General features: G+C 44.8%; 1 protein-coding gene across 1 annotated transcript in view; it reads left to right on the top strand.

The window, feature by feature from the left end:
- LOC138246476 (IgGFc-binding protein-like) overlaps positions 1 to 24,423 on the top strand; it is a 372,467-nt gene extending 348,044 nt beyond the window's left edge. Inside the window, exons 27-29 of the mRNA XM_069201113.1 lie at positions 12,392 to 12,766; positions 16,079 to 16,365; positions 23,529 to 24,423. Of these exons, the coding sequence (XP_069057214.1) occupies positions 12,392 to 12,766; positions 16,079 to 16,365; positions 23,529 to 23,538 (672 nt within the window). The 3' untranslated portion in view covers positions 23,539 to 24,423. The remainder of the gene's footprint in view (positions 1 to 12,391; positions 12,767 to 16,078; positions 16,366 to 23,528) is intronic.
- The last annotated feature ends 341 nt before the right edge of the window (positions 24,424 to 24,764 follow it).

Raw genomic sequence — 24,764 nt, 5'->3', positions numbered from 1 at the left:
TAGACTTTCAGTCCTGTTTATCCCATTACCGAATCAGGACTACGAGTGCCAGAAGGCAAAGAAATAACCTGGAATGCGTGAGCCCTGATGCATGGATCTTGGAAACTTGAGAGCTCTGTGGCCGAATGACACACAGATCCATCAGCATTTAAATAAAATACCTGGAAATAGGGCAAAGGCAATTTAGCGCTTTCACCGTGTTCTGCCCTGAAAACACCTAGAGCATTCACCTGATCCTGCACTAGGTGAAATGCATATAGGGGGTCATTCTGACCCCGGCGGTAATTACCGCCATGGCGGAGGTTGGCGGTAGTACCGCCAACAGGCCGGCGGTGCTCCGCCCGGCATTCTGACCGCGGCGGTACAGCCGCGGCCAGAGGCGGAAAGCCGGCGGTGTACCGCCGACTTTCCGCTGCCCGTCAGAATCCTCCATGGCGGCGGAGCGCGCTCCGCCGCCATGGGGATTCTGACACCCCCTACCGCCATCCTGTTCATGGCGGTTCTCCCGCCAGGAACAGGATGGCGGTAGGGGGTGCCGCGGGGCCCCTGGGGGCCCCTGCCGTGCCCATGCCAATGGCATGGGCACGGCAGGGGCCCCCGTAAGAGGGCCCCACAAAGTATTTCAGTGTCTGCCTAGCAGACACTGAAATACGCGACGGGTGCAACTGCACCCGTCGCACCTTCCCACTCCGCTGGCTCAATTCTGAGCCGGCATCCTAGTGGGAAGGTTGATTTGCCCTGGGCTGGCGGGCGGTCTTTTGGCGGCCGCCCGCCAGCCCAGGGCAAATCTCAGAATCACCGCCGCGGTCTTTTGACCGCGGTGCGGTGTTCTGACGGCGGTACCTTGGCGGACGGCCTCCGCCGTCCGCCAAGGTCAGAATGACCCCCATAGTGTCTTGTCTTCAACTCAATGCTCACCACAACCAGGCAGATAAACTCTGTCCACTCCACCTACTTCCACACCCTCCGACTCCTACAGAAGATATTCAGATGGAAAACTGTGACACGCATTAATCACAAACAGACTAGACTACGGCAACACCCTGTATGCCGGAACTTCCAAGAAGAACCTGAACAAGCTGCAACAAATTCAGAACGCTGCCACCAGACTCGTCCTAGACACCCCCCGCTGAGAACACACCACAGAACACCTGAAAAACTTCCACTGGCTCACCGTCGAGAAGAAGATCAACTTTAAACTCCTTGTACATGCCTACAGAGCCCTCCACGACAGCAAGCCTAGCTAACTTCAAGATCTCTCCAATCATCCCAACAGTCACTCACCAACGTACCCCGCATAAAGCTTTCCTCGCCTGGAGGAAGACCTTTTTCATACCTGGCAGCAAAAGGTTGGAACACCTTACCTCCTCACCTCAGACAGTTGCCATCGCTGCCTCAGTTCAGGAAGGACCTCAAGACCTGGCTCTTCAACTGATCTCTGAGTACACACCCCTTAGCACCTTGAGGCCCTGTGTGTGAGTAGTGCGCTCTAAAAATACTTGATTGATTGTCTTATGTGATAAAAAGAAGTGCATTCGGACTTCCACATTATTGAAGATGGGGCGGAGCAAAGTGCATAGCCCTCTACCATATAAAGTTTTGAATGAAAGCATATTGTGTCTAAACCATACCCTTTACTTGATGAAAAAGAGTAAAACGCCCTCACCTTATACAGTGTTACATGGAAGGAAGTGTATAGTGACCCCCAACTTACACAGTAGTGGATAACAGAAAGCACAAGATGCCTCCGCCTAGTATGGTAATGGATTTCCAGCTATAGAAGACATCATACAGCTGAAAGAGGTGGGACTGAGGCATGCACTATGCCTCGGCAAAATCAGAAAATGTGGGAACCTCCAGCAGTTTTCACCAAGGGCAAAGGTTCATGACTTTGGCCAACAAGGTTTGGGTAATAAAAACTGTCCCCCACCACTTACAACTCTTTACACCATGCACAGATCTCTCGGAAAAGAGGCTCACTTTATTTTTATTTTTTTTAAACATAGCACCTAAGTTTTATTCATTCATCAGAAGCCTCCAAACAATATATTCTATGGCAAGTCAAGGCAGGATGTCCCTACTCAATCGCACAGTCGGTTTCTTAGATCCTATTTAAAAGAGTGAATCCGGATGTGATCACACTAACTTGTGCATGTGCTGTTTCTGCTCTATGAAGGCACATTTACCTCCAAGACCTTGAAAACGAAACTATAAACTTTTTATAGAAAAAAATACAGATCCTCTTCAATCATTGTATGATACACATTCAGAACTACCTCTGGGTACAGATAAAAACATTCTTTGTAGCTACACAAAAATAACCTGCTGCTGTCATCCTCAGGCTGCTTAGTGCCAAGCACAACCTTTGCACCACAGTGCAAAGGTGTGTGTGTGCCTCATGTGTAAGATAGGATTTGTATTATATTCCTATTCTTTCAGTACAAAATCCTTTGCCAAGACAAGTTTTAAAGCAATTCACACATTGAATGTGTGCTCTAGATTGCAGCACATGTGATACACAGAATGGTAAGGGATATTTAAAACTGCTTCATGGAGGTGTTACTTATTGATGCAAATCACGATTTGCGTATCATTGCAGGATGGACTTTGCATCAAAACCATGGGTGCTTGCGTGAGCCACACACCCAAGTACCACCTCATGATGCAAAGTGGCACAAATCAGTGCAAAGCGCTACTGGCACAGAGAAAAGGGCAACGTTCCTGCACAAAATACCTTTCCAGCACAAAATACCTTTTGTGTTGGAAAGTAAATAAATACCCTTGCAATATTTTGCACGGCTTTCTATAAAATTATACAAAAGAATCTTGCAGTCCTTCCCATGCAGTATATGTTGCATGCATGTGTGTGTGTGTGTGTGTGCGCGCGAAGCCTGCAATGCTGTTACTTGAACCAGGTCCATGGTATGTGTGGAAGAACATTGCACTCACCTGCTACACCTGTACTCTGTGCGAGGAAATGCTGCACTTCTGCCCATTCTGCACCTATTGTATTTATCAATTATAGTGAAGACTATGCTTCTCAGCTTTAATCTCAGTGATCTGGCTGAGGTTTATAAGTAAACATGTTACTGACCTAATAGACATAGGGACTGTTATAAACAGGGTCTCTAGTTGGTAGAGTTATGCAACCTGCCCAAGTAGGGGCCACAGTCCTACTCATTGTAAGTCAGTTGCACACTAAATATTAACCTGTGTTCACATCCTGGGAGCTTGGCACAGAACAGGCAGGCTTAATTTAGGAGGCAACGTGTAAAGTATTTATGCAACACTAAAAACATTAAAACAGTGAAAACACTGTGCAAAAAGATACCACACCAGGTTAGAACAAAAAAAGTCTAATAAACAAAATAAGATCAAAATGGCAATAATCCAATAAGTAGAAGTCAAGAAAGAATATCCATAAATATAGTGCTTAGAAACATAAAGCACCAACTGGAGCTATCTGGTCTCACTTAGCTGGGTCAAATCTGAAAGTTCAGGCCAATCATGATGGAGCGCAGTTGGATACAGGGACCAACCTTGCCCTGCTCAAAGGGTACCTTTGGATGGAGGATGAGTCAACGTCATAGACCCGATGCGGGGAGCAGAGGTGGTGATGTTTTGCGGTGATCCCTTTGGATGCAGGCAATGCGTCTGCTCTGATCCACGCAGTTGGATATCCGTCATCAGCACACCCTTTGCGATGCGTATTCAAACTGCACAGCCGGTGATGGAAAGTCCTTGAGCAGTGATGCGTTGAAGTAGATGCGTCGGTTCCAACTGGTATAATAGTGGCAATGAGTGGATTTTGGCAGTTGCAGCACTTTATACCTGCTTCCAAGAGCCCAGGACTGGCTTGGCACCACTTGGCAGGGCAAGACCTGCAGCAATCAAAGTCCATGCCCTGTAAGTGATGAGGGGTCAAAGTATTTTGTGTCTGTGACAATTCTGAAGGACAGAAGGCAAGCCAGCAAGCCCTTGGAGCCACTCTAGGTTCAAGTGAGATGGGTCCAGTCCTTTCTCAGCAGGGCAGAGGACAACAGGCTGCAGGGCAGCACAGCAGAAAAGAAGTTCTTCCAGAGCAGCAGTCCAGAGTGGCAGTCCTTGTAGGGACCACAATCCTAGTCAGGGTAAGTCAGTTACACACCATAAATTAATCTGTGTCCACCCTCTGGTAGCCTGGCACAGAGCAGGCAAGTTTAATTTAGGGGGCAATGTGTAAAGTATTTGTGCAACACTAAAAACAGTAAAAAAGTGAAAACACCACACAAAAAGACACCACTCTTGGTTAGAAAAATAGAGATCAATGTAATGAACAAATATCCAATACGTAGAAGTAGAGATATGATTTTTCAAAGAATATCTGCAATATATAGTGCTTAGAAACAAAAAGCCAACCAGACTATCTGATCGCACTTGATGGAGACAAATCCTACAGTTCAGGCCATCCGTAATGAAGCACAGGTTAGATAAAGTGACCAACCTTTTCCTGCTGAAGCAGACAAAGCAATGCATCACCGTTGATCCCTTTGGGTGCAGGCGGTACTTCAGTTCCAATCCGCGCAGTCGGAGATGTGCCTTTGGCAATTAAGTTGATGCATCATTGTTGAGCAGCGCAGCCGGCAATGTGAAGTCCTTGAGCAGCGATGAGTCGGCATCAAAGGAGATGTGTTGGTTCCAACCAGTGCAATGCCGGCGATGCATGGATTTTGGCAGTTGTAGCACTTCATGCCATTTCCATTTCTAAGGACCCAGGAGTGGATTGGCAGCACTTGGCAGGGCAGAACTTCCAGCAAGCCCACATGGCAGTTTAAAACTCTTTCCAAAGTCAACATAGCAGTTTAAAACTCCTTGCCAAGCCTTAAACTACTCCTTTTTTCTACATATGTCACCTTTAAGATAGACCCTAGGTTGCCCAGAGGGCAGGGTGCAGTGTAATTAAAAGGTAGGACATGCACTCTTAAGTTTTACTTGTTCTAGTAGTGAAAAACTCGCAAATCTATTTTTCACTACTGTGAGGCCTACCCCTCTCATGGGATAACATTAGGGATTCCTTATGACATTCAATCAGCTGCAATTCCTGACTGAGGGGCAGTAAATATTTCGTGTTTAATACCTATGAAATGTTAATTCTAAATCCCCTTTAATGGTAAAGTCAGATTTATTGTTACAATTTTGAAAATGTCACAATTAGAAAGTTGGCATTTTCCTGCTCTTAGCCTTGTGTGTGTAGCCTGTCTTCCAAATCATGTCTGGAGTAGGTGACAGCTAGGCTTTGTGCATTCCCTCTAGACAGCCACACACAATGGGAGCTTAGCTCTGACTTGATAGGCCCTGATGAGCCATTAACTGGCTTGATCGAGGGGCGCATAGCTTAGCACAGCCTCACTTGCACCTTAAATGACTGTGCCCTGTTCACACACAATAGGCCCAACAACTCTGTATTGTCACTCCAGCCAGCTTGAAGCCAAGGCAGGGAGTAAGGGGATTCCCTGCACTTCAAAGCCACGGCATTCCACACAAGGTAACTCTACAAACATATGTTTCTGTGTTGATCTCTTCAAAGCTAATTGTATCTCTGAAACTTCTGCGTATATCATAGACAGTGGTTTTAAGGGAGAGGTACTTGAACAAAGCAAGTGCAGAGTGAGCATATAAGGGGCCCTCACTGTGGTTTGCAGAGAGGCCCCAAAAGATCTTGCTACACGACTGAGTTTCTCCCCCTTACGCAATGCAGTGCTGCCGTGTTGGCTGCTGTACTCCGATGCATTCATTAGTAGTAAATCACAGGCAGAGGACAGAACACAGAGCCTCCCATCAAATATTCCTAGCACTAAAGAGACACAACTCAGACAGGAGCTGTGCAAAGGAAAACACCCGGAAGAACGAGTCCGGAACCACAAGGTTGTGAAAAATGGAAGCGAAACAACGCTTTCGTTTTCCACGACTCCCTGGTTTTGGTACCTTAACCACGCATGTCTGAACAACATACATGCGTGGTTAAGGTACAGAAGGGAGTCGGAGTGGATGCGGTGAAGGAGGAGGTAAGGGGCTGGGACTGGGGCTGTTTTGGGGGGGGCGGCTGGGGGTAAATAGGGTTTGGGGGCAGGGTTTAGGTTTTAGGGGCGGGTGGGGACTCAGGGTATTTTTAGTTTTTGGGGTGGGGTGGGGGGCTGGGGGTGATTAGGGTTTAGGGGGTCATCATATGACACAATCAGCAATACAAGGCTCTCTTAACTGAAGCAAGTACAGCATATGAAACAATTAGCAATACAAGGCAATTTTAACTAAATCAAGTACAGCTTATGAAACAATTAGCAATACCAGGCTCTCTTAACTGAAACAAGTACAGCATATGAAACAATCAGCAATACAAGGCTCTTTTAACTAAAACAAGTACAGCTTATGAAACAATTAGCAATACCAGGCTCTCTTAACTGAAACAAGTACAGCGTATGAAACAATCAGCAATACCAGGCTTTCTTAACTGAAACAAGTACAGCATAAGAAACAATCAACAATACAAGGCTCTTTTAACTAAAACAAGTACAGCCTATGAAACAATTAGCAATACCAGGCTCTCTTAACTGAAACAAGTACAGCATAAGAAACAATCAACAATACAAGGCTCTTTTAACTAAAACAAGTACAGCGTATGAAACAATTAGCAATACCAGGCTCTCTTAAATGAAACAAGTACAACGTATAAAACAATCAGCAGTACCAGGCTTTTTTAACTGAAACAAGAACAGCATAAGAAATAATCAGCAATACCTGCCTTTTTTTTAAATGAAACAAGTACAGCTTATGAAACGATTAGCAATGCCAGGCTCTCTTAACTGAAGCAAGTACAGCATAAGAAACAATCAACAATACAAGGCTCTTTTAACTAAAACAAGTACAGCTTATGAAACAATTAGCAATGCCAGGCTCTTTTAACTACAACAAGTACAGCGTATGAAACAATCAGCAATACCAGGCTTTCTTAACTGAAACAAATAAAGCATATGAAACAATCAGCAATACCAGGCTTTCTCTAACTGAAACAAGTACAACACAAGAAACAATCAACAATCCAATGCTCTTTTAACTAAAACAAGTACAGCCTATGAAACAATTAGCAATACCAGGTTCTCTTAACTGAAATAAGTACACCTTAAGAAACAATCAGCAATACAAGGCTCTTTTAACCAAAACAAGTACAGAGGATGAAACAGTTAGCAATGCCAGGCTCTTTTAACTAAAGAAAGTACAGCATATGAAGCAATCAGAAATACAAGGCTATTTTAACCTACAACAAGTTCAGCATATGAAACAATCAGCAATCCCAGGCTCTCTTAACTAAAACAAGTACAGCATATGAAACATTCAGCAATACCAGGCTCTCTTACCTAAAACACGTACAGCGTATGAAACAATCAGCAATACCAGACTCTCTTACCTAAAACAGTATGGCATATGTAACAATCAGCAATACAAGGCTCTCTCACAAAAGATTAGAGTAGAACATGGGCAGCAGTGATAGGATCAAGCAACGTGCCTGTAAGGGTAAAAGCAAAACTAGGAGTTTAGAAACCACAGTGATATTGACTGAGAAGCTGACACTGGTTTATGGTGACACGTGAAATGGGGCCACTTGACTCTTAGGTGACCGTGCCCAGACCCAACACACACCAAGCATACAGTCTTGAAATGGCATGAGGTGTAATAAGACTGAGATTTAAAATGAACATTCTGAACCTGGCTCATTGTATTTTGGGATGTAGCTTTTTCAGCTTCCCGGAGGACTGAATAGATGCATTTTGAATGTCATCTGTTTTATACACATACATTCCAGATTTCATCTATTTTCATTTTATGGATATTTCTCAGCCATGCATTGGCTTGCTACTTGGCCTGTAATCTACAGCGGTACTGGCATTTTATTGTCCCGGTTGTAGTAAACTAAAGAACCAGTATTCTTCCCTCTCATCAGTACATACTTCAAACAGCAAATATAAGAAGAGAGCACTTTAAAACGTGCTCTACAGCTGCCATAATGTCCCTGACTGATACGTAAAGTAAAAAATTATAATTCAGAAAGGTCATATTACACATAAATACAAATTATTTATAAGGTTCTATAAAAACATGGACACAAGGTGGGTTCTTTTCTTTTGGGAAAGTGGCTGTCATACATCACAGTGCCTGACACCCCTTTGCCACAGTGGCGCTCACCTGGGGCAACACATTAAAATAAAATAAAAAAAACTTACAGGTGGCTGAATTCACCATGCACTGGCCTTCGGTCACTGTACGCATGCGCGCCCTCTGAGTGCGCGGCAGCACTGTCGGCCTTTCCTTCCCCTGCCCTGTATAGCACGCACAATGAGAGGTGGTAAGACAGAGTGAAAGTACAGTCATTGCATTCTCCGTGCAGGTGGGGAAATGGCCCCCCCACGCCTATCACTGAGAGGCTCCAGGCGGGCTGTCACAAGTGAGGGGGTGTCCAAGCAGATGCATCACCAACTTCTGCTGTGCAGCGTTCTGCTTCTGGGCTTATACTTCCGATAGCCTTTGGTTAGTTGGCTTTGGGGTCCCCAGGGAACTGCTGGGCTCCATCCAATGCAGGAGAGTGGGGGTGTACGTTACACCCCTAATTTGAGTGTGAGATAGAAGGCTCCATTCGTCGTAGCCATTGGGAAGGGCTGGTAAAGGTCTTTGTTGAGGTAAGACATTTGGGATTTAGGGCAAATATTTTTGAAGATATGTGCGAAAGGCGTGCAGGAAGTGTGATGGAAAAACTTCTAGGAAGTGGAGTGGGGAGGAGTAGCAGAAAAACAGGAACACCCGCGCCCTGCCATGGGTGTGGACTTTATCAGACTGGAACAAGGGAAGAAAGTGTGTGTCCCACCATCCTCCGCCCTCCACAGAGGTGTCCTCTTTCCTAAAATGCTAGGGCCTCTGAAGTCTAAATTAGCATTTTCATTCATTCAAAAATTGACAATGAAGGACAACACCTTCCATCTAGAAAATAGTTTGTCCCATGCAAATATTTACATTAAAAAAACAAGATCTGGGCCTGTAATATATAAATGACACATCTTCGCTGTTTATGCCAAGGCACACCATTAAACAGGTGTGCCAGCCACAAACACGGAAAATTGCCACTATTATGACGAATGTGCTGCCCCCAGGGCAGAGCTTTCAGATAGCAACCCGCCTGCACTTTCAAGAGGTATCAGGGATCCCTTTGCAGGCCACTGCAATGAGCACAGAGATGTCTGAGCAGTCAATGGAACCCCCTTTCGCCCCTCAAGAGGGCTTCCCCCAAGGGGGACACACTAACAATGTGCCACCTTTTTGTTGCTCACTGTAAGTGCATCCACTGAGTACATGTTTGACTCTGCACCCATATTGGTATTACGGCGCAGGCGGAGAGTCAAAGTGATTCCCTCATTTGCATGGGGCGAGGCCCCCATGCAAATGAGGAAACACTCTTTCATAACAGCACTGGTGCTACATGTGTGTCTGTGCTATCAGTATTACAGAAGGCACCACACAAGCGTCTGCAGCCCCTTCTGTGATATCAAAGGGCCGCAGGGGTGCAAAAAGCAGCCTCACAATGCCATTGCGTCCCCAGAGCATTGTCTGTACTTTGGCCCTAGGTTGACAATCTAGTCAAGATCCAAATGATTTGCTTAGGGTCTGGCGGAGGAAACTATTGGTGGAAGTTGGCTGGAAGGAGAATACTTCAGGGGTATTTGTACTTCGGTATAGTATTCTTGTTTGGAGAATGGAGAATGGACCAAACTCATAAAGTTGTCCCTTTTATATGTGACAACTTAAAAGAGGTTTTACTTCAAATTCTGCCAGCAAGCACTTCATCCATGCAGGTGTTTTCAAGTCAAAAGCAGTGACAGCTGTATAATACGACTGGACCTCTGCTGTTAGAGTTGGTTGCTTTTTTTTTTGCATGTTTTCAGACAAGATACAGTTTTGCTACTAGCAATAATATAAAATACTTTGTTGGGGGAACTGGCACCACAAGAGAGTTAGGCAGCTGTTGCCCAAGGTCCAACAGCCACTGAGCCAAGACCCCCACCCCAAAGAGCAGCACATTTATTCACTTTGTTTTCCTACTTCTCCTGTTCTTCTTTTGGTTTACATCTCTTTCCCACCCGCCAGGAAGTCCCTCATTTCATGGGCCACAGTGTCTGAGCTGCCAGTCCAGGTCTTTGTTCTGGGATCAACAAAAGATGATCACTGAGGAGCTCTTAACACCCATCACAAGTGCTAAATAAATGCCAGAGCCCAAGAATCTGCTCAGGGGCCTGCAGACAGAGCTATCAAATATGAGGGGGTGACAACATTCAGAGGTGGAGAAATAAAAAGAGAGGAAGGTACAAGGTGTGTACATAAAAGTCTAGTAACAAGGGGCGGCTTCTTCGCAATGGTGAAGGAGCGTCACTTCCCCCTGGCTAAGCCAGCAGCAGAAAAATAAAACTATAGTTTACTATTGTTTTGTTTTTCAGCTGCTGGCTCAGCCAGCAGCAGGTGCAGGGAGGGGCGGGCTGGCCATCAGAGAGTGGAGGGAAAGTGGAGTGCAGTTAAGTGCGCATGTGTGTTTGGCCTGCCGTCTTATGCCAGCCAAACAAATATTCACACTTAGGGTTCTCCAACTCTTCTTTGTTGCACAGCCAGGTTGGAGAAACTGCATAGGCTCCTATGCAGTGTCTGAGCGGCAGACCAAGTCACTCAGACCAGTCCCGCTGCTGCTCTGATGCTCGCATGGGGAGGCAGAGCTGGTGTTCCAGGTACTGCTGGGACACCAACACCATCGAGATGGAACAGGAGCAAGGCAGCCGGTGTCAGAAAGGCAAGCTTTTTTTATCCCACGCACCCTGAAACACCCACCCCACCCCTCATCTTGAGATTTGCGGTGGCCGCCGCTGCTTGTAACAAAAATGTATATCACAACTTTTGAGTGTACGGTGGTACAGTGAATACAAGCACTACACATCTGTCTCTTGTGCTCGATGTAAGCCTGCGCTGTTATATAACCTGGTTAGAATAGGCATGCACAGGATGCCAGGATTGCTATACCCTATGTTGGATGCAGGCCCCCTTCCGAGACAGCCTGGATACACTGCACTATATCAGACTGGTGTAATATCCTGCCCTCAACAGTGGCGGGATGTAAGCGCTTCGAGGCCGTGACCGTTCTTACTCTAGGCACACAGCATTGCATTGTGGGACTACTACTGCACTCATTTTGTTTGAACCCACAGGGCGACCCTGCATTTGAAAATGAGAATCTACTTTTCCATATTATCTGCTATCTTATCTAACTATGGCTTCCTGGGATTTTGCTGCGTGAAAATTCAGAATACATATATTTTCTCTGTTTTAGCTCCAAAACGTTAATATATATAAAAAAACTCTTGCGGACACAGCGTCCGCAAGAGTTAAACATTCGGAAATTCATCGGGATATAAAAGAGAGTGGATAGAGTGTATAATTGAGATAAAAAAAGGAACTAATAATTCAAAGATACATGTTTAATTTTATATACGCAAATAGTTCAATATACATTCATAAGAGATAACTCTTTTTGTGCCCCACACATAAGATCACATTAACTCTATCAAACATCCCTCTTTAAAATAACACCTAAATACAATACATCCTGGACACGTAAAAACACACAAAACAAGGGAAATGAGTTTGAGAGCATCAGGGTCCCAACAGGAGGAGACACGCCCTCCTTGTATTACAGAGTTAACAGAGGGTGATGGTACAGGGAAGGATAAGCTATACTGAAATGCAATATTTAAAATCTGAGGCCTGTCCCCAGTAACATCAGCATGTTTCAGAAAGAAACCACCCCGGGGCACTCCTGTGGGCAGACGGGATTTGTAACACAGAAAGAAACTAGAATTGAGCTTCAGGTAAAGTATAGTGAATTAATCACACAAAAGGACTGTGGGAGTGGATAAGTAGCTCGCCCATATCAACTAAAGACTGATGTCTTTAGCAATGGAACCAACATGTTAATAGTTTCTTGTTATGCCTCTAATGCAACATATCTGTGTGTATATTATTTTTTGCAAATCTCAAAGGACTGTACATTGTTATGGTTTTATCATTGTGTACTTATTTTAGACATCATTGTCTCCAGGTATTTTACTTCCGACCTAGAAATGACTCTAAAGCATCACTATATGTCTTTTACTTTCGACTTCACACGTAGATAAGACTTCTCATGAGGGTGTCTTTGGTTTGTGGATCCCAGCACCACAGTTGAGTGCCCCCAGTCAGGTGTTTCTACCTAGTTTAAAACAAATGACCTGGATATCATGTGCCCTGGCATAGCCACTTCTAATTAACTAACCAGTTTTTTTCACTCTAGGTCAATGAGTCCATTGTTATGCCCACGTGTACTCAGCGCTGCTCCTGTGGGATTGATGGTGTTGCTGTGTGTGCACCACTTACTTGTGGCCCTAATGAGGTCTGCGAGCACCGTGATAATGTGCTTGGCTGCTACAGGGCACACGCCAACTGTACTATCAACATGGGACTGGACTTTATCAGCTTTGACAACCAGGGAGGCAAGGTGCCGTCCCCAGGAGCTTTCGACTTGGCCTTCGTCTGTGATGGCAAAAGCAAGGACTGGTTCCGGGTGGTGGTGGATCTGCAGCAATGCAGCGTGGAGTCCACCAAGGCCGTAGTGTTTGTCTTCTTCTGGAACGCCTTCTTCGCAGTCAATGACGACAGACAATTTTGGGTGAGTGAAGTTATTTTGGAAGTCATAAGCTATAGCTTAACAGTTGTTGCTGGGGCATTGAGTACCACTGGCCTCACTGTGGTGGGATTTGAGTTCGAGGAAGGACTGAGGAGGTAGAGATAGTTGCTAACCTTCAGAAGCACAGGCAATCGAGGAAATATTCTTTGGCTGAAGAAAGGAGTATAAAGATAGTTGCCTGAGAACACAGTGCTGGGATGATATAAAGACACAGGATTGAGGCCACTGCTGAGGCCACTGAGTCGGTGCTAACTGAGAGATTGGAACAGTTGTTACAGCTAGCAGAGAGTCAGGAAGCCATGTCTAGGGAAAACAGCAATGACCTCCACACAAAGAAATGGAGGAAAGTAACACAGTATTTACAAATATATAATAGATGCTACATTGTGCCTTAGTTTAAATCAGAGGCCTGCAGGGAGACAGTGCCCTTCCAGCAGTGGAGGGAAGGAGAAGCAAGATGCATAGACCGTGCTGCTGCCCTCTCTTTGCCGAGTCTTAGCGTAGAAATGCAGTAGGAGAGCAGTGCACACCCACTGTGCATAAAAGTTGGGGGCTCTTTCAGTTTCACCCCAAACCCTTGTGTGTGTGTGTGTGTGTGGGCATATATAGCCCATGCTGTGAGGACCAGTTTGGTCCTCATAGCTGGGGTAAACACTGTCAGTTCCAGACAAACCCTATCCTTGTGAGGACCAGTGCGTTAGGAGGACTGGTCCCCGTAGTGTGCTTAGATAGTTATGTGTTCTGCATCAAATGACTAAAAGTGCAGTTATATTTGTCTTGGCCCGCTTTATAACCTTCCCTCCTATTGAAGTGTGTGTGTAGTTAAAATAGTAAATACACACTTCATTACGGTCAATTGCTGGTCCTCATAATTATAAGTGTCATGGTGTTTCTGTGCGCGCGTGTCCGTGTCTTTATGCGCATGTGAGAGTCAAGAGAAGTGCAAGTTGCCATTGCTAAATTTCAGCCTGGGCCCTTGACTGGCTAAGGTTCACAGCACTTAGCTATTGACTGGTTGAGGCAGGACCTTGGGTGGCAGTGAGTACACTGACTGCTCCAGTTCCTGGCCTTGCTGTTGCTTCCTTGTCCTCATTAGTCCACCAGCCTAGTCTACATCCTCTGCCTGTCTGGGCCACCTGTATGCTGGTGCAAGACCTTCTCTTTTGTTCCCTTAGTTAGCAAACTGTAATATTTGAGGTCATTACATTAGCCTGATTTTGGATAACAGCAGTCATGCTATTCTGTGCCCTCTTTGCATAATGTTTGTACATTGGCATAATTGTATCTTTCATGGGAATAGTGGTGTTAATTCTTAGCATACTGGTGCTTATGGCATACGATGGCCTTGCTTAGTGTATAGTGGACATCCACTGCAGGTTATTGCTAATCTTTGCACAGTAGCTGACATTGTCATAATGATGAGCAGGGCTAGTAAACTATCCTAGGCATATTGTGCAGCTCCTAGCATTATCATGGTCACCACTGACATAATGTAAGCCTTAGCATCTTATGGGCATCTTTTGCATATCAAGGCGTGCTTGACATTAAAATTGGCCGTTCCTGACACGTTGCTGGTTGTCCCCGGTCATGGCTATATTTCCCAAATGATGTTTTTGGTATATTCTGGGCATCTGTGCCCTATTGCTTTCTTATTTGACGCAATGTGGGCTATCCTATGGATTATAGCAGTTAATTGTCCCCGCATATGCTGGCTATCCTTGCATATTGTGGACAACCTCGGCATAATTATGGCCATCTTAATCACAGGTTTGGCTACGCCTGGGGTGATTGTGGGCAGCCCTGACATATGGTGTCAATCATTGCCTTGTGACTGACATCCTTGTGATACTGTGGACTTCTCAACATGTGATGACTATACACGGCTTGTGGTAGGTGCTCCCCTATTACCCGGCTTGTGGTAGGTGCTCCCCTATTACCCAGCTTGTGGTAGGTGCTCCCCTATTAGAAGGTGAGGAGGTGACACATGGGTATGTGAGCACAATCTGTGTCAACAGCAGAGACCACATGCTGTCAGTCTTACAAGCTGATAATTGAGGGACAAACTCAGTTAACTATTGAAACTGGAAGCTGGTGTTTGGGGTAAATATAGCTTATAGACAATAACAAGCTCTATTTGGGGGCCTCCAGTGTAATGCCCCACCTTATCTAACAACTCACACCCACCTCTAAGCCCTTCAAGTATCCTTCTTCTGTGACCTAGCGTTTTTTAGCTCTAGTCCTTATTCTCCCTTGTAATTCCTCTATCATTTACAGCGTTCAGTTGATCTGTAGCTCGGTTCGCATTATTAGTCATGTACCTATAAACTGCTGTCCGGAAGAAAATTGTATGTATTACCAGAAAAGTCAAGGCTGGTGTTTAGGGAAATACTAGGTGATTGATTTGGTGCCCCCTGTGAATTCGTTCCAACAAAGTAAATGCATGATTCATGTAGAAGCATTTCATCATTGATGCAGATTTTATAACATTATCTTCTCTACCCCTGTCTCCGTTGTAGCCTGAAAGCTTGGTGTAACCTGAGAGATATGTCTGCTGTTTTAACCTGCAAACTGTCTGTAAAGTGAGAAATAGCTCTAGTGTTTAAGGCTGTGAGCTCTGCTGTCCACAGCGTTAAGATCTGAGATCTGTGTAACCTGAGCTTTTCCTACCAAACACTTTCTAAGCAGATTCTTAGCGTTATCCTATCTCTAAACTCTATCTAAAAGTTGCATGGTGGCAAGATAAAAGAAACAAGACAGAAAGAGTCTGATTTAGAGTTTAGTGAACAAGTTGCTTTGTCAAAAACATGATGGATATCCTGTCAGCCTTATTACAAGATCATTATATCCGCTGACAGAGTACCCTTCTGCCAAACTCTAAATCAGGCCCATAATCTTGAAAAACAAATGTTCATGTCAGCTCACCTATTACAGTTTTTACAGCCTTTTAAACCTATGTTTTTTTGCCGAGTTCAAAGGAATTGTTCTATGAAATGGGCTGGCTTGCCACTTTGTTTTCAAGCTTGGTTTGGGAGTGGGAAGGTCGAGCATCCCCACCATCTATGTTGAGTGTCCAGCTTGTAGTGATATCATTTGTGAATGCCAATAACTTTTTTTTCTGAGTCAATCTATTTACTTTAAGTACATCCTTTTATTTGATAATCCTTTGTGGGGAAGAGCCTCCCAACACACCCAACACACACATTTTAGAAGTTGGGTGCATCACCTATTGTAAAGAAATACCTCTGCATATGTCAGCAGTAATGCCTAATTGTAATGTGTGCTATCTTATTTCAGCTAAATGGACGTCCACTCCCCGTCCCAATCAGGGTAAATGGAGTCATCACTGTGTTTAGAAGAGAGCATCAACTCATCCTAGAAGTGAGGGGTAAAGTGCAGATTAGCATCGGTCCCAATGCAGATGTGAGAGTGCAGGTATGGGACACCTACGCTGGGAAGCTCTGCGGTGCATGCGGTAACTTCAATGATAATTCAGACGATGACCTGCAGCTTTCCGTGGGAGGACAAGCTTCAGATGCATCTCAGATGATCACTTCCTGGAGGGCACCGGATTTCTCACCCTGGTAAGGAGATCTACAGTGCCAGCAGCAATGAGAAGCTCTTACTTTCCCTCATGATGCTTCCTCTGCCACTATCCCCTTTGCTTTTGGTTATAATGCTGGGGGGTTGGGGTGCAGATGTAATGTAATATAGATTTATATATCGTGGGTTATCACCCGTGAGGGTCTCAAGGCGTTGTCTGTGGGCACTGGGAGATTAAGTGATTTGCCCAGAATCACAGGAGGTTGCACCGACCCGGAGGCTCGAACCCAGTTCTCTAGCTCCCAAGACGGTCGCTGTGACCCCCAATATTTTATTTACAGATGTTACACACCTTCAGTCTACACTACTAGGTTGTTTCCCTGTCACAGGATGTCACGCCCCTGAAGTAAGGGGTCATGCTCCAACTGTAAACTGCTCAGAGAATGGGTGGGGAGAGGGGTTATGGAACGGAGGCTAGTGCTAGGGTGATTTGCTGGAGCTCTGGAGACATTAGAGGTGAGGAACAGTTCAAATCAGTAGTTCTGGTTCCCAAAAATGCAAGAATTGGGATACGTATGGGCATGTTGGGCTTGGGAGCTCTGACGAAGGATGGCTGTTATGCAGAGCTTATGCGCCTGCTGCACATTTTGGTAATGGAAATGGTTTACTGCTACTGAAAGGAGTCACCAAAGCTGATGTTTTGTTTAAACTTCACACAACCATGCACCTCTATCTCCTAGTTTTTACACTATATTTGTGTGGTCTTGCACAAACAGTGCTTAATATGAGACAAAGGCTGTAGGTTTGATCTACCTGCAATCATTTTTGGGGACCAGAACTTATTTTTCCTCATCACACTTTGGCACAGAGCAAGAGAGAGAGACACACACGAGGGAGAAGAGATATATAGTATAGCTGTGACAAAATGAGAAAGCAGGAACCTGCAAGAGTGAGATAAAGGGGCAGGTAGCGACTGTGGTGAATTAAAGAGGCATGAGGTGGAATCAAGAACATGCAGCCTTGATAGTATGTACAGTGACATTCAGTACCGCCTGCCGTGGGTTTCTGAGCAAAACCTTTGGACCTGGCACTTATTCTTAATCAAATTAAGCACCACACACACATCTATGAGGATGAATCACATAACATACAGGGAGTGCAGAATTATTAGGCAAGTTGTATTTTTGAGGATTAATTTTATTATTGAACAACAACCATGTTCTCAATGAACCCAAAAAACTCATTAATATCAAATCTGAATATTTTTGGAAGTAGTTTTTAGTTTGTTTTTAGTTTTAGCTATGTTAGGGGGATATCTGTGTGTGCAGGTGACTATTACTGTGCATAATTATTAGGCAACTTAACAAAAAACAAATATATACCCATTTCAATTATTTATTATTACCAGTGAAACCAATATAACATCTCAACATTCACAAATATACATTTCTGACATTCAAAAACAAAACAAAAACAAATCAGTGACCAATATAGCCACCTTTCTTTGCAAGGACACTCAAAAGCCTGCCATCCATGGATTCTGTCAGTGTTTTGATCTGTTCACCTTCAACATTGCGTGCAGCAGCAACCACAGCCTCCCAGACACTGTTTAGAGAGGTGTACTGTTTTCCCTCCTTGTAAATCTCACATTTGATGATGGACCACAGGTTCTCAATGGGGTTCAGATCAGGTGAACAAGGAGGCCATGTCATTAGATTTCCTTCTTTTATACCCTTTCTTGCCAGCCACGCTGTGGAGTACTTGGACGCGTGTGATGGAGCATTGTCCTGCATGAAAATCATGTTTTTCTTGAAGGATGCAGACTTCTTCCTGTACCACTGCTTGAAGAAGGTGTCTTCCAGGAACTGGCAGTAGGACTGGGAGTTGAGCTTGACTCCATCCTCAACCCGAAAAGGCCCCACAAGCTCATCTTTGATGATACCAGCCCAAACCAGTACTCCACCTCCACATTGCTGGCGTCTGAGTCGGACTGGAGCTCTCTGCCCTTTACCAATCCAGCCACGGGCCCATCCATCTGGCCCATCAAGACTCACTCTCATTTCCTCAGTCCATAAAACCTTAGAAAAATCAGTCTTGAGATATTTCTTGGCCCAGTCTTGACGTTTCAGCTTGTGTGTCTTGTTCAGTGGTGGTCGTCTTTCAGCCTTTCTTACCTTGGCCATGTCTCTGAGTATTGCACACCTTGTGCTTTTGGGCACTCCAGTGATGTTGCAGCTCTGAAATATGGCCAAACTGGTGGCAAGTGGCATCGTGGCAGCTGCACGCTTGACTTTTCTCAGTTCATGGGCAGTTATTTTGCACCTTGGTTTTTCCACACGCTTCTTGCGACCCTGTTGACTATTTTGAATGAAACGCTTGATTGTTCGATGATCACGCTTCAGAAGCTTTGCAATTTTAAGAGTGCTGCATCCCTCTGCAAGATATCTCACTATGTTTGACTTTTCTGAGCCTGTCAAGTCCTTCTTTTGACCCATTTTGCCAAAGGATAGGAAGTTGCCTAATAATTATGCACACCTGATATAGGGTGTTGATGTCATTAGACCACACCCCTTCTCATTACAGAGATGCACATCACCTAATATGCTTAATTGGTAGTAGGCTTTCGAGCCTATACAGCTTGGAGTAAGACAACATGCATAAAGAGGATGATGTGGTCAAAATACTAATTTGCCTAATAATTCTGCACTCCCTGTACACTTTACAATGTTATTTAACCACATACAGTAGCCACAGTTTTAGTGCAAATCACAACCATGTAAAGTGTTACCCTTGTCTTCTTCTTAGTCTGTTAACTAGTTGTTATGTTTGCACCATGCCGCACATCCAATTACTCAATCAATCAAGTGGATATATATAGTGCAACTAATCACCGGGGAGGGTATCCAGGCGCTTGGCAGTCATGATGGTTCAGGTGACTCAGTCAAACAGTCTGGTCTTGAATGCTCTCAGGAATCCATTAGAGAGAATCCATAGCTGCAGAGGGAGGCCGTTCAAGGATTTTGCCAGGAGGTAGGAGAAGGAGCATTCTTGGCTGTTCCTTCAGGGGATACGGGGGAGGTTGATGTAGGCTGGTCCTTGGTTGTGCAGTGCTTTGTAGGTGTGGATCATCAGATTGAACTGGCATATCTTCTGTATTGGCAGAAAGTGGAGTTTTGAGGTGGAAGTGATGTGGGTCCATCTGGGGAGGTAGAGGGTGAGGCTGGCAGTGTTGTTCTGTGTTGTATAGAGTTTCTGCAGAAGATGTGTGATTATCCCAGCGTAGAGTGTGTTTCCATAGGGTACACAGCTGGTGTTTTGGGCCTGAGTGACAATACGGCTGGTGCTCAGGGGGGGGCATTTAAAGTATTTTCGTAACATGGTATGTGTGCAAAAGCAGGCATAGGTGACTGTGTTGATCTGGGACTTCCTGGTCAGTTTGCTGTTCAGAATTATTCTGAGGTTTCTAGTGTGGTCGGTCGGTTTGCGTGATGATCCTAGTTCCAAACGCCACCAGGAGTCGTTTCAAGGGGTGTTGTTGTTGCAGAAGATTAGTACTTCTGTTTTTTCCATGTTGAGCTTAGGTAATTGACCTTCCTCCAGCTGGCTACGCTCATCATGCTCCTGTGGAAGTTGATTCTTGTGTTGGCGGGATCTTCTGAGAGCAAGAAGATGAGCTAGGTGTCATCTGCATAGTATATGATGTTTAGTTGATGTTGGCCAGGAGGTGTTCAAAAGAGTGAAGCTGAGGGAGGATCCTTGAGGGACACCACAGATGATGTCCATGGGTTTGGAGGTGAATGGAGGTAGGTCGACCTTCTGCATTCATCCTGTGAGGAAGGAGGCAATTCTCTTTAGGGTGTTTCTTTGGATACTGATGTGATGCAATCTTCTGATCAGAGTGTTATGAGATACGGTGTCAAAGGCTGCTCAGAGGTCAAGGAGGATCGGGCTGCAGTTTCTACCCTGTTGAAGAGGGTTCTAATGTCATTGGTGACAGTGATCAAGGCAGTCTGGGGCTGTGGTTAGTACGCAATCCAGATTGGGAGTTTTCTAGGAGAAGGTTCAGCCCCAGATATTTTGTGAGTTGCTGGTTGATGGCTCTTGCCAGGACTTTGGCAGGTAAAGGTAGAAGGGGTGGTAGTGTTTGAGTTTGCTTGGGTCGGCAGATGGTTTCTCGAGGAGCGGTTTGACTTCTGCATGTTTCCAGTCTTTGGAAATGGTGGTTGTGGCAAGTGATGAGTTGAAGAGGGTGGTGAACTTGCTACTGATCCTGCAGCTTCCAGGTTGAAAATGTGGTGCAGACAGGGGTCTGTGGGGGCTCCTGAGTGAACGGAGTTTATGATGGTGTCCTTGGGAATGAGCTGGTCACATGGTAAGTCCGAGGTCCGTATTGATTTCAGTGAGTGCATGAAGATGAAAAAAGTTTGGCACTCTTGTCTGAGAAAAGGTTGGCGAGTCTGTCACATCACTCAGTCAATTATTCTTTATTCGATTACTTTAAAACATAAAAGAAGAATATACATAAAAGAAGACTATAGATTATACATTAAAAGTATCTAAAACATGAATCAATAATAAGAATAATGGCAAAAACAATTTAAAAGAATCCATCACCTAATTCTTGGGAGGGCCTCATGCTGTTTTCAGTGGCTGTGTGGTTGGTGAACTCTCTGACAATGTTGAAGAGCTCTTTCCTGTGGAACTGGATTTGATGCGCTCAGCTAGGGCTTTCCTCTTTGTTTCTCTCAGTAGCCAGTGGTGGAGGTTGAGGGAGGTCTTCAAGGTGGTCCTGTCTGAAGTGTCCTTGCATGTGGTTGATCTTCTTGCCAGTTGCTTGCAGTGGTGTTTTGTTGTTCTCAGTTCCTTGGTGTACCACCTTGCCTGCTTGGTGGATCTCCTGTGTCTGCTGGTATTGATGGCAGCAATGATGTTGGTGATCCAGGAGTTGAACTTTTTGATAGCTTGGTACAGATTTGATGCAGGTTTAGGGCATGATGTGTTGAGGGTGTCAGCCCATTGGCTCTCTGATACTTTGCTCCAGCTGCGGTGGGGGGTGCTGGGTGACTTGGCGGTAGAAGTGTGGGGGAAGAAGATGTTGAAGTGCATTATGGAGTGATGGGTTCAGGTGAGCTCTGTGACGTGACTGTACTTGACCCTGTTGCTTTGGTGAAGATGGGGTCCAGCATGTACCCTGCATTGTAAATGGGGTCAGTAACGAGTTGAGTAAGTCCAATGTTATTCATGCTGTCAAGGAGGCTGGCAGTGTTGGTATTGTTGAGGTCATCAAGGTAGAAATTCAGATCTCCAATGAAGATGTAGTCTTTGGAGTCAATGGCCAGAGGGGCGATAAAGTTGAGGATCACAGTGAAGAAGTTGGGGGCATGATCCAGGTGGTCTGTATGTGACGTTTTTCCACCTGTTTGGAGTTTGAAGTTGAGGTGTTACATGTTCTTGATGGAGTCTTCTGCCTCGGTGGAGCTGTGGATGTTTTCCTTGTGGCTGATGGCAATCCCTCCTCCGCATTTGTTGGTGCCCTCTTTGTGTGTGATTTTATATCCATCGGCTGTTGCTGTGGAGATGTCGGGAGCAGACACGGGTGTGAGCCAGGTCTCAGTGAGGAAGACAACATCAGCGGTGAGGGTGGTAATGAGGTCCCAGATCTTAGTGGCATGTTTGCAAAGTGAGCATGTTTTGAGGAGAAGGCAGGCAAATTGTTGTGAAGCAGATTCATTCTGTGGATTGGTTCACATGGTGGTTGATGGCATGTTGGTAGGCACTCTGATGATGCAGGAGAAGGAGCAGTCGATGCAAGAGAAAGGGCCTACCATGGATTGATGGTAGGTGCGGCATCAGCAGTTGTTGCGGCGTCTGTGGTTCAGGGCTTTGGGTTCGCTGCAATGAATTTGCGGGGTGTAGGAGAACCAGTGCTCCTGATGCTGGACTCGGACCAGGCATGGACGGACGCAGATGGACTTGCCTTTGGCATGCCTTCAGTGCGGCAACGGTGCATTGGCACTGCAGTCTCCATTAAGTAGGTCCTGGGAAGAGGCTGAGGCCCTTGATGGTGGTGGGTGGGGTTAGCGAGAGGTGGGAAATGGGTGACCCCAAAACAAGCAGGAGAAAAAGGAGGGAGAATAAGCAGGGAGAAAAAGGAGGGAAAAGACAAGGCACTGGCAGGCACAAAAGGGAAAGGCACTAAGGAAAAGGAAAAAGGCACAAAAGGCAAAGACCAGAAGAAGGAAAAAACAAATCACAAGGAGGGCAAGAATCTGGGTAATCGAGAACCAACAGCGAGAGAGAGAGCTGGGCCGGGGACCACATTGGTGTCACTGAGGTTGATGATTATCAAACATAGCTTTTGAAGCATTCTGGATTACACTGCGTTATACATACTTCATATGTAATTTTGAAGTATGTTGTGGCTTTTACATATTAATGTGCAATTTACTATGCTGCATTGATTTTTCTATAGTCTACACTTTTAAAATTTCACACTCTAGATTCTCCCTTAGCCACTTTACCTCTTCTTCATCTAAATGTTTGCACCTGCATTGTGTTGTACTGTCGGACCGGCCAGGACGAATAATATATATGTTGCAATTTGGCACGAACCTCAACCACCACAGAATTCACAGCTGAAATTCTAACATCACTGAAGAACAATTTTGTAACGACCCACCCCAGGTCTATTACAATTGGCCATCCTTTATCCCGTGCAGATCAAAGGGTCTTCCCCTATTGTCTAAAGTCAATTGTGCTTTCTTTTCTGTGTTTGCTGGGGATTTCATGTTACATTTAAGAACATTCGAGAACATTTGACTTGAAACAAGTCTTCACTAATCTCAGGCCCTCATTAGAAGTTGGGCATGATGCAGTGGGATATTTACAATATGGGACATTCTATTACAAAAGGGTTAAGTATTTACCACTGAGTTTTAATGCAGAACTGATTTTTAACACACCCAATTTTGCATGTTTTGCTTTTTTTACAGCATTTAATATACCACCCACCCCAATAATTTCCGACAAGTTCAAACTACCAGAATCTATTGTGGGGGGGTTGCAAGGGTGCAATTATCACCTAACTCGTAATTCTGATCCCTGTGCAAACTCACTCTGTATTGAATTCACTAAGCGTTGTTAATAATGCGGCACTATGTAAACATGCAATATTTTAATCCATGTTTCTGTTTTTATTTTACAGCGTAAAGTAATACTCAATCAACTCCTCTTTCCATCCCGCTCTTTTCTTGGTGTAACCTAGGAGACAGACATCTTACCTTCTAAGAACTACCTACATCTTACTCAAGCCCTGGCATGTTTCATGTGCCTGATTCACTTAATACAGAATGTTTTTGATGTTCGCTCTCTTTCTTTTCACATGCACAGAGCTGTTTCGTGCAGAACAGCTGTATCCGAACACTAGCTTGATCTCCGCTAGCACTAAATGCTAGATTAAGTCTTTCATTGTCTTTTGATTCAGATGGGACCGGTTGGGAATGGTAAGAGCAGTTGTGGGACCCAGTGAAATTCTGAGCTCCAGCATTGATCGTGGTTTTTATTCATGAAAGTAGTGGAAATCTCTGTGTGAAAATCCTGGGAAAAATTGGGAAGTATTGGAAGCAACAGACCTCAAATTACTGATTCTCTGGTAATTCCCTTTTCCTAGGGCAATCCTCAGGGGATTTTTCCCACCCTTAGAGGCAACTCTGAGGGTTTGGGGAATCGGGGCCATTTTTCAGCCCCCTGGTAATGAGGGCCTTATGCTTGTATTAGGCTTGTTTTACTAAAGGATGCTTGCACTAATTACACACATCATCTCTATATGCAATATGAAAAGTACGAATGACAACAAAATGATTCACAGATATAATGCAGAGCGTGCACTGCAATAACCAGGCATCTGTTGTTTTTGTTGGTGCCAGAATTAGCAATAAATCCTGTCTCCACAAAAATGTAGGTATTTGTAATAACAACCCTGTGTATGTTTAAGTATTAGTGTTCTGCTTTCTTCGATCATATCATGTATTACTCATTTTCATTACAATATTCTATTACCCTGCGACCTCTTGCCTGCTGCTTAATGTAAACAAGAGCTGGCAAAATAAAGACATTCAAAACTATTTTGTGCAGCAAACCTATTTTTGTTTCTCTCCACGTTGGCTCAAAAAGAAAACACATTGTGGCCCATATTTATACTATGCGCAAACACAGTTTTGTGGCAAAAAGATAGGCGCCTGCTTGCGCCATTCCACAGCGCCAGCCGGGCATCATATTTAAGGAATAACGCAAGTCAGCACTAAGCATGGGCTAAGGTAAAAAAAAAGACGTTCGCCGTGGGGGTGGCGGTAGAGGAGATGGAGGTTGAGCATCAACCAATGACGCTAGGCTGTTTGAGGCAAAAAAAATGCCTCTAACCAGCCTAGCGTCATTTCCTGAT

Source organism: Pleurodeles waltl, chromosome 7 (genome assembly GCF_031143425.1).
Source record: "Pleurodeles waltl isolate 20211129_DDA chromosome 7, aPleWal1.hap1.20221129, whole genome shotgun sequence".
Classification (NCBI taxonomy): domain Eukaryota; kingdom Metazoa; phylum Chordata; class Amphibia; order Caudata; family Salamandridae; genus Pleurodeles; species Pleurodeles waltl.
Note: the sequence above shows the minus strand (reverse complement) of the source record. Positions and strands in the feature narration are given on the sequence as shown.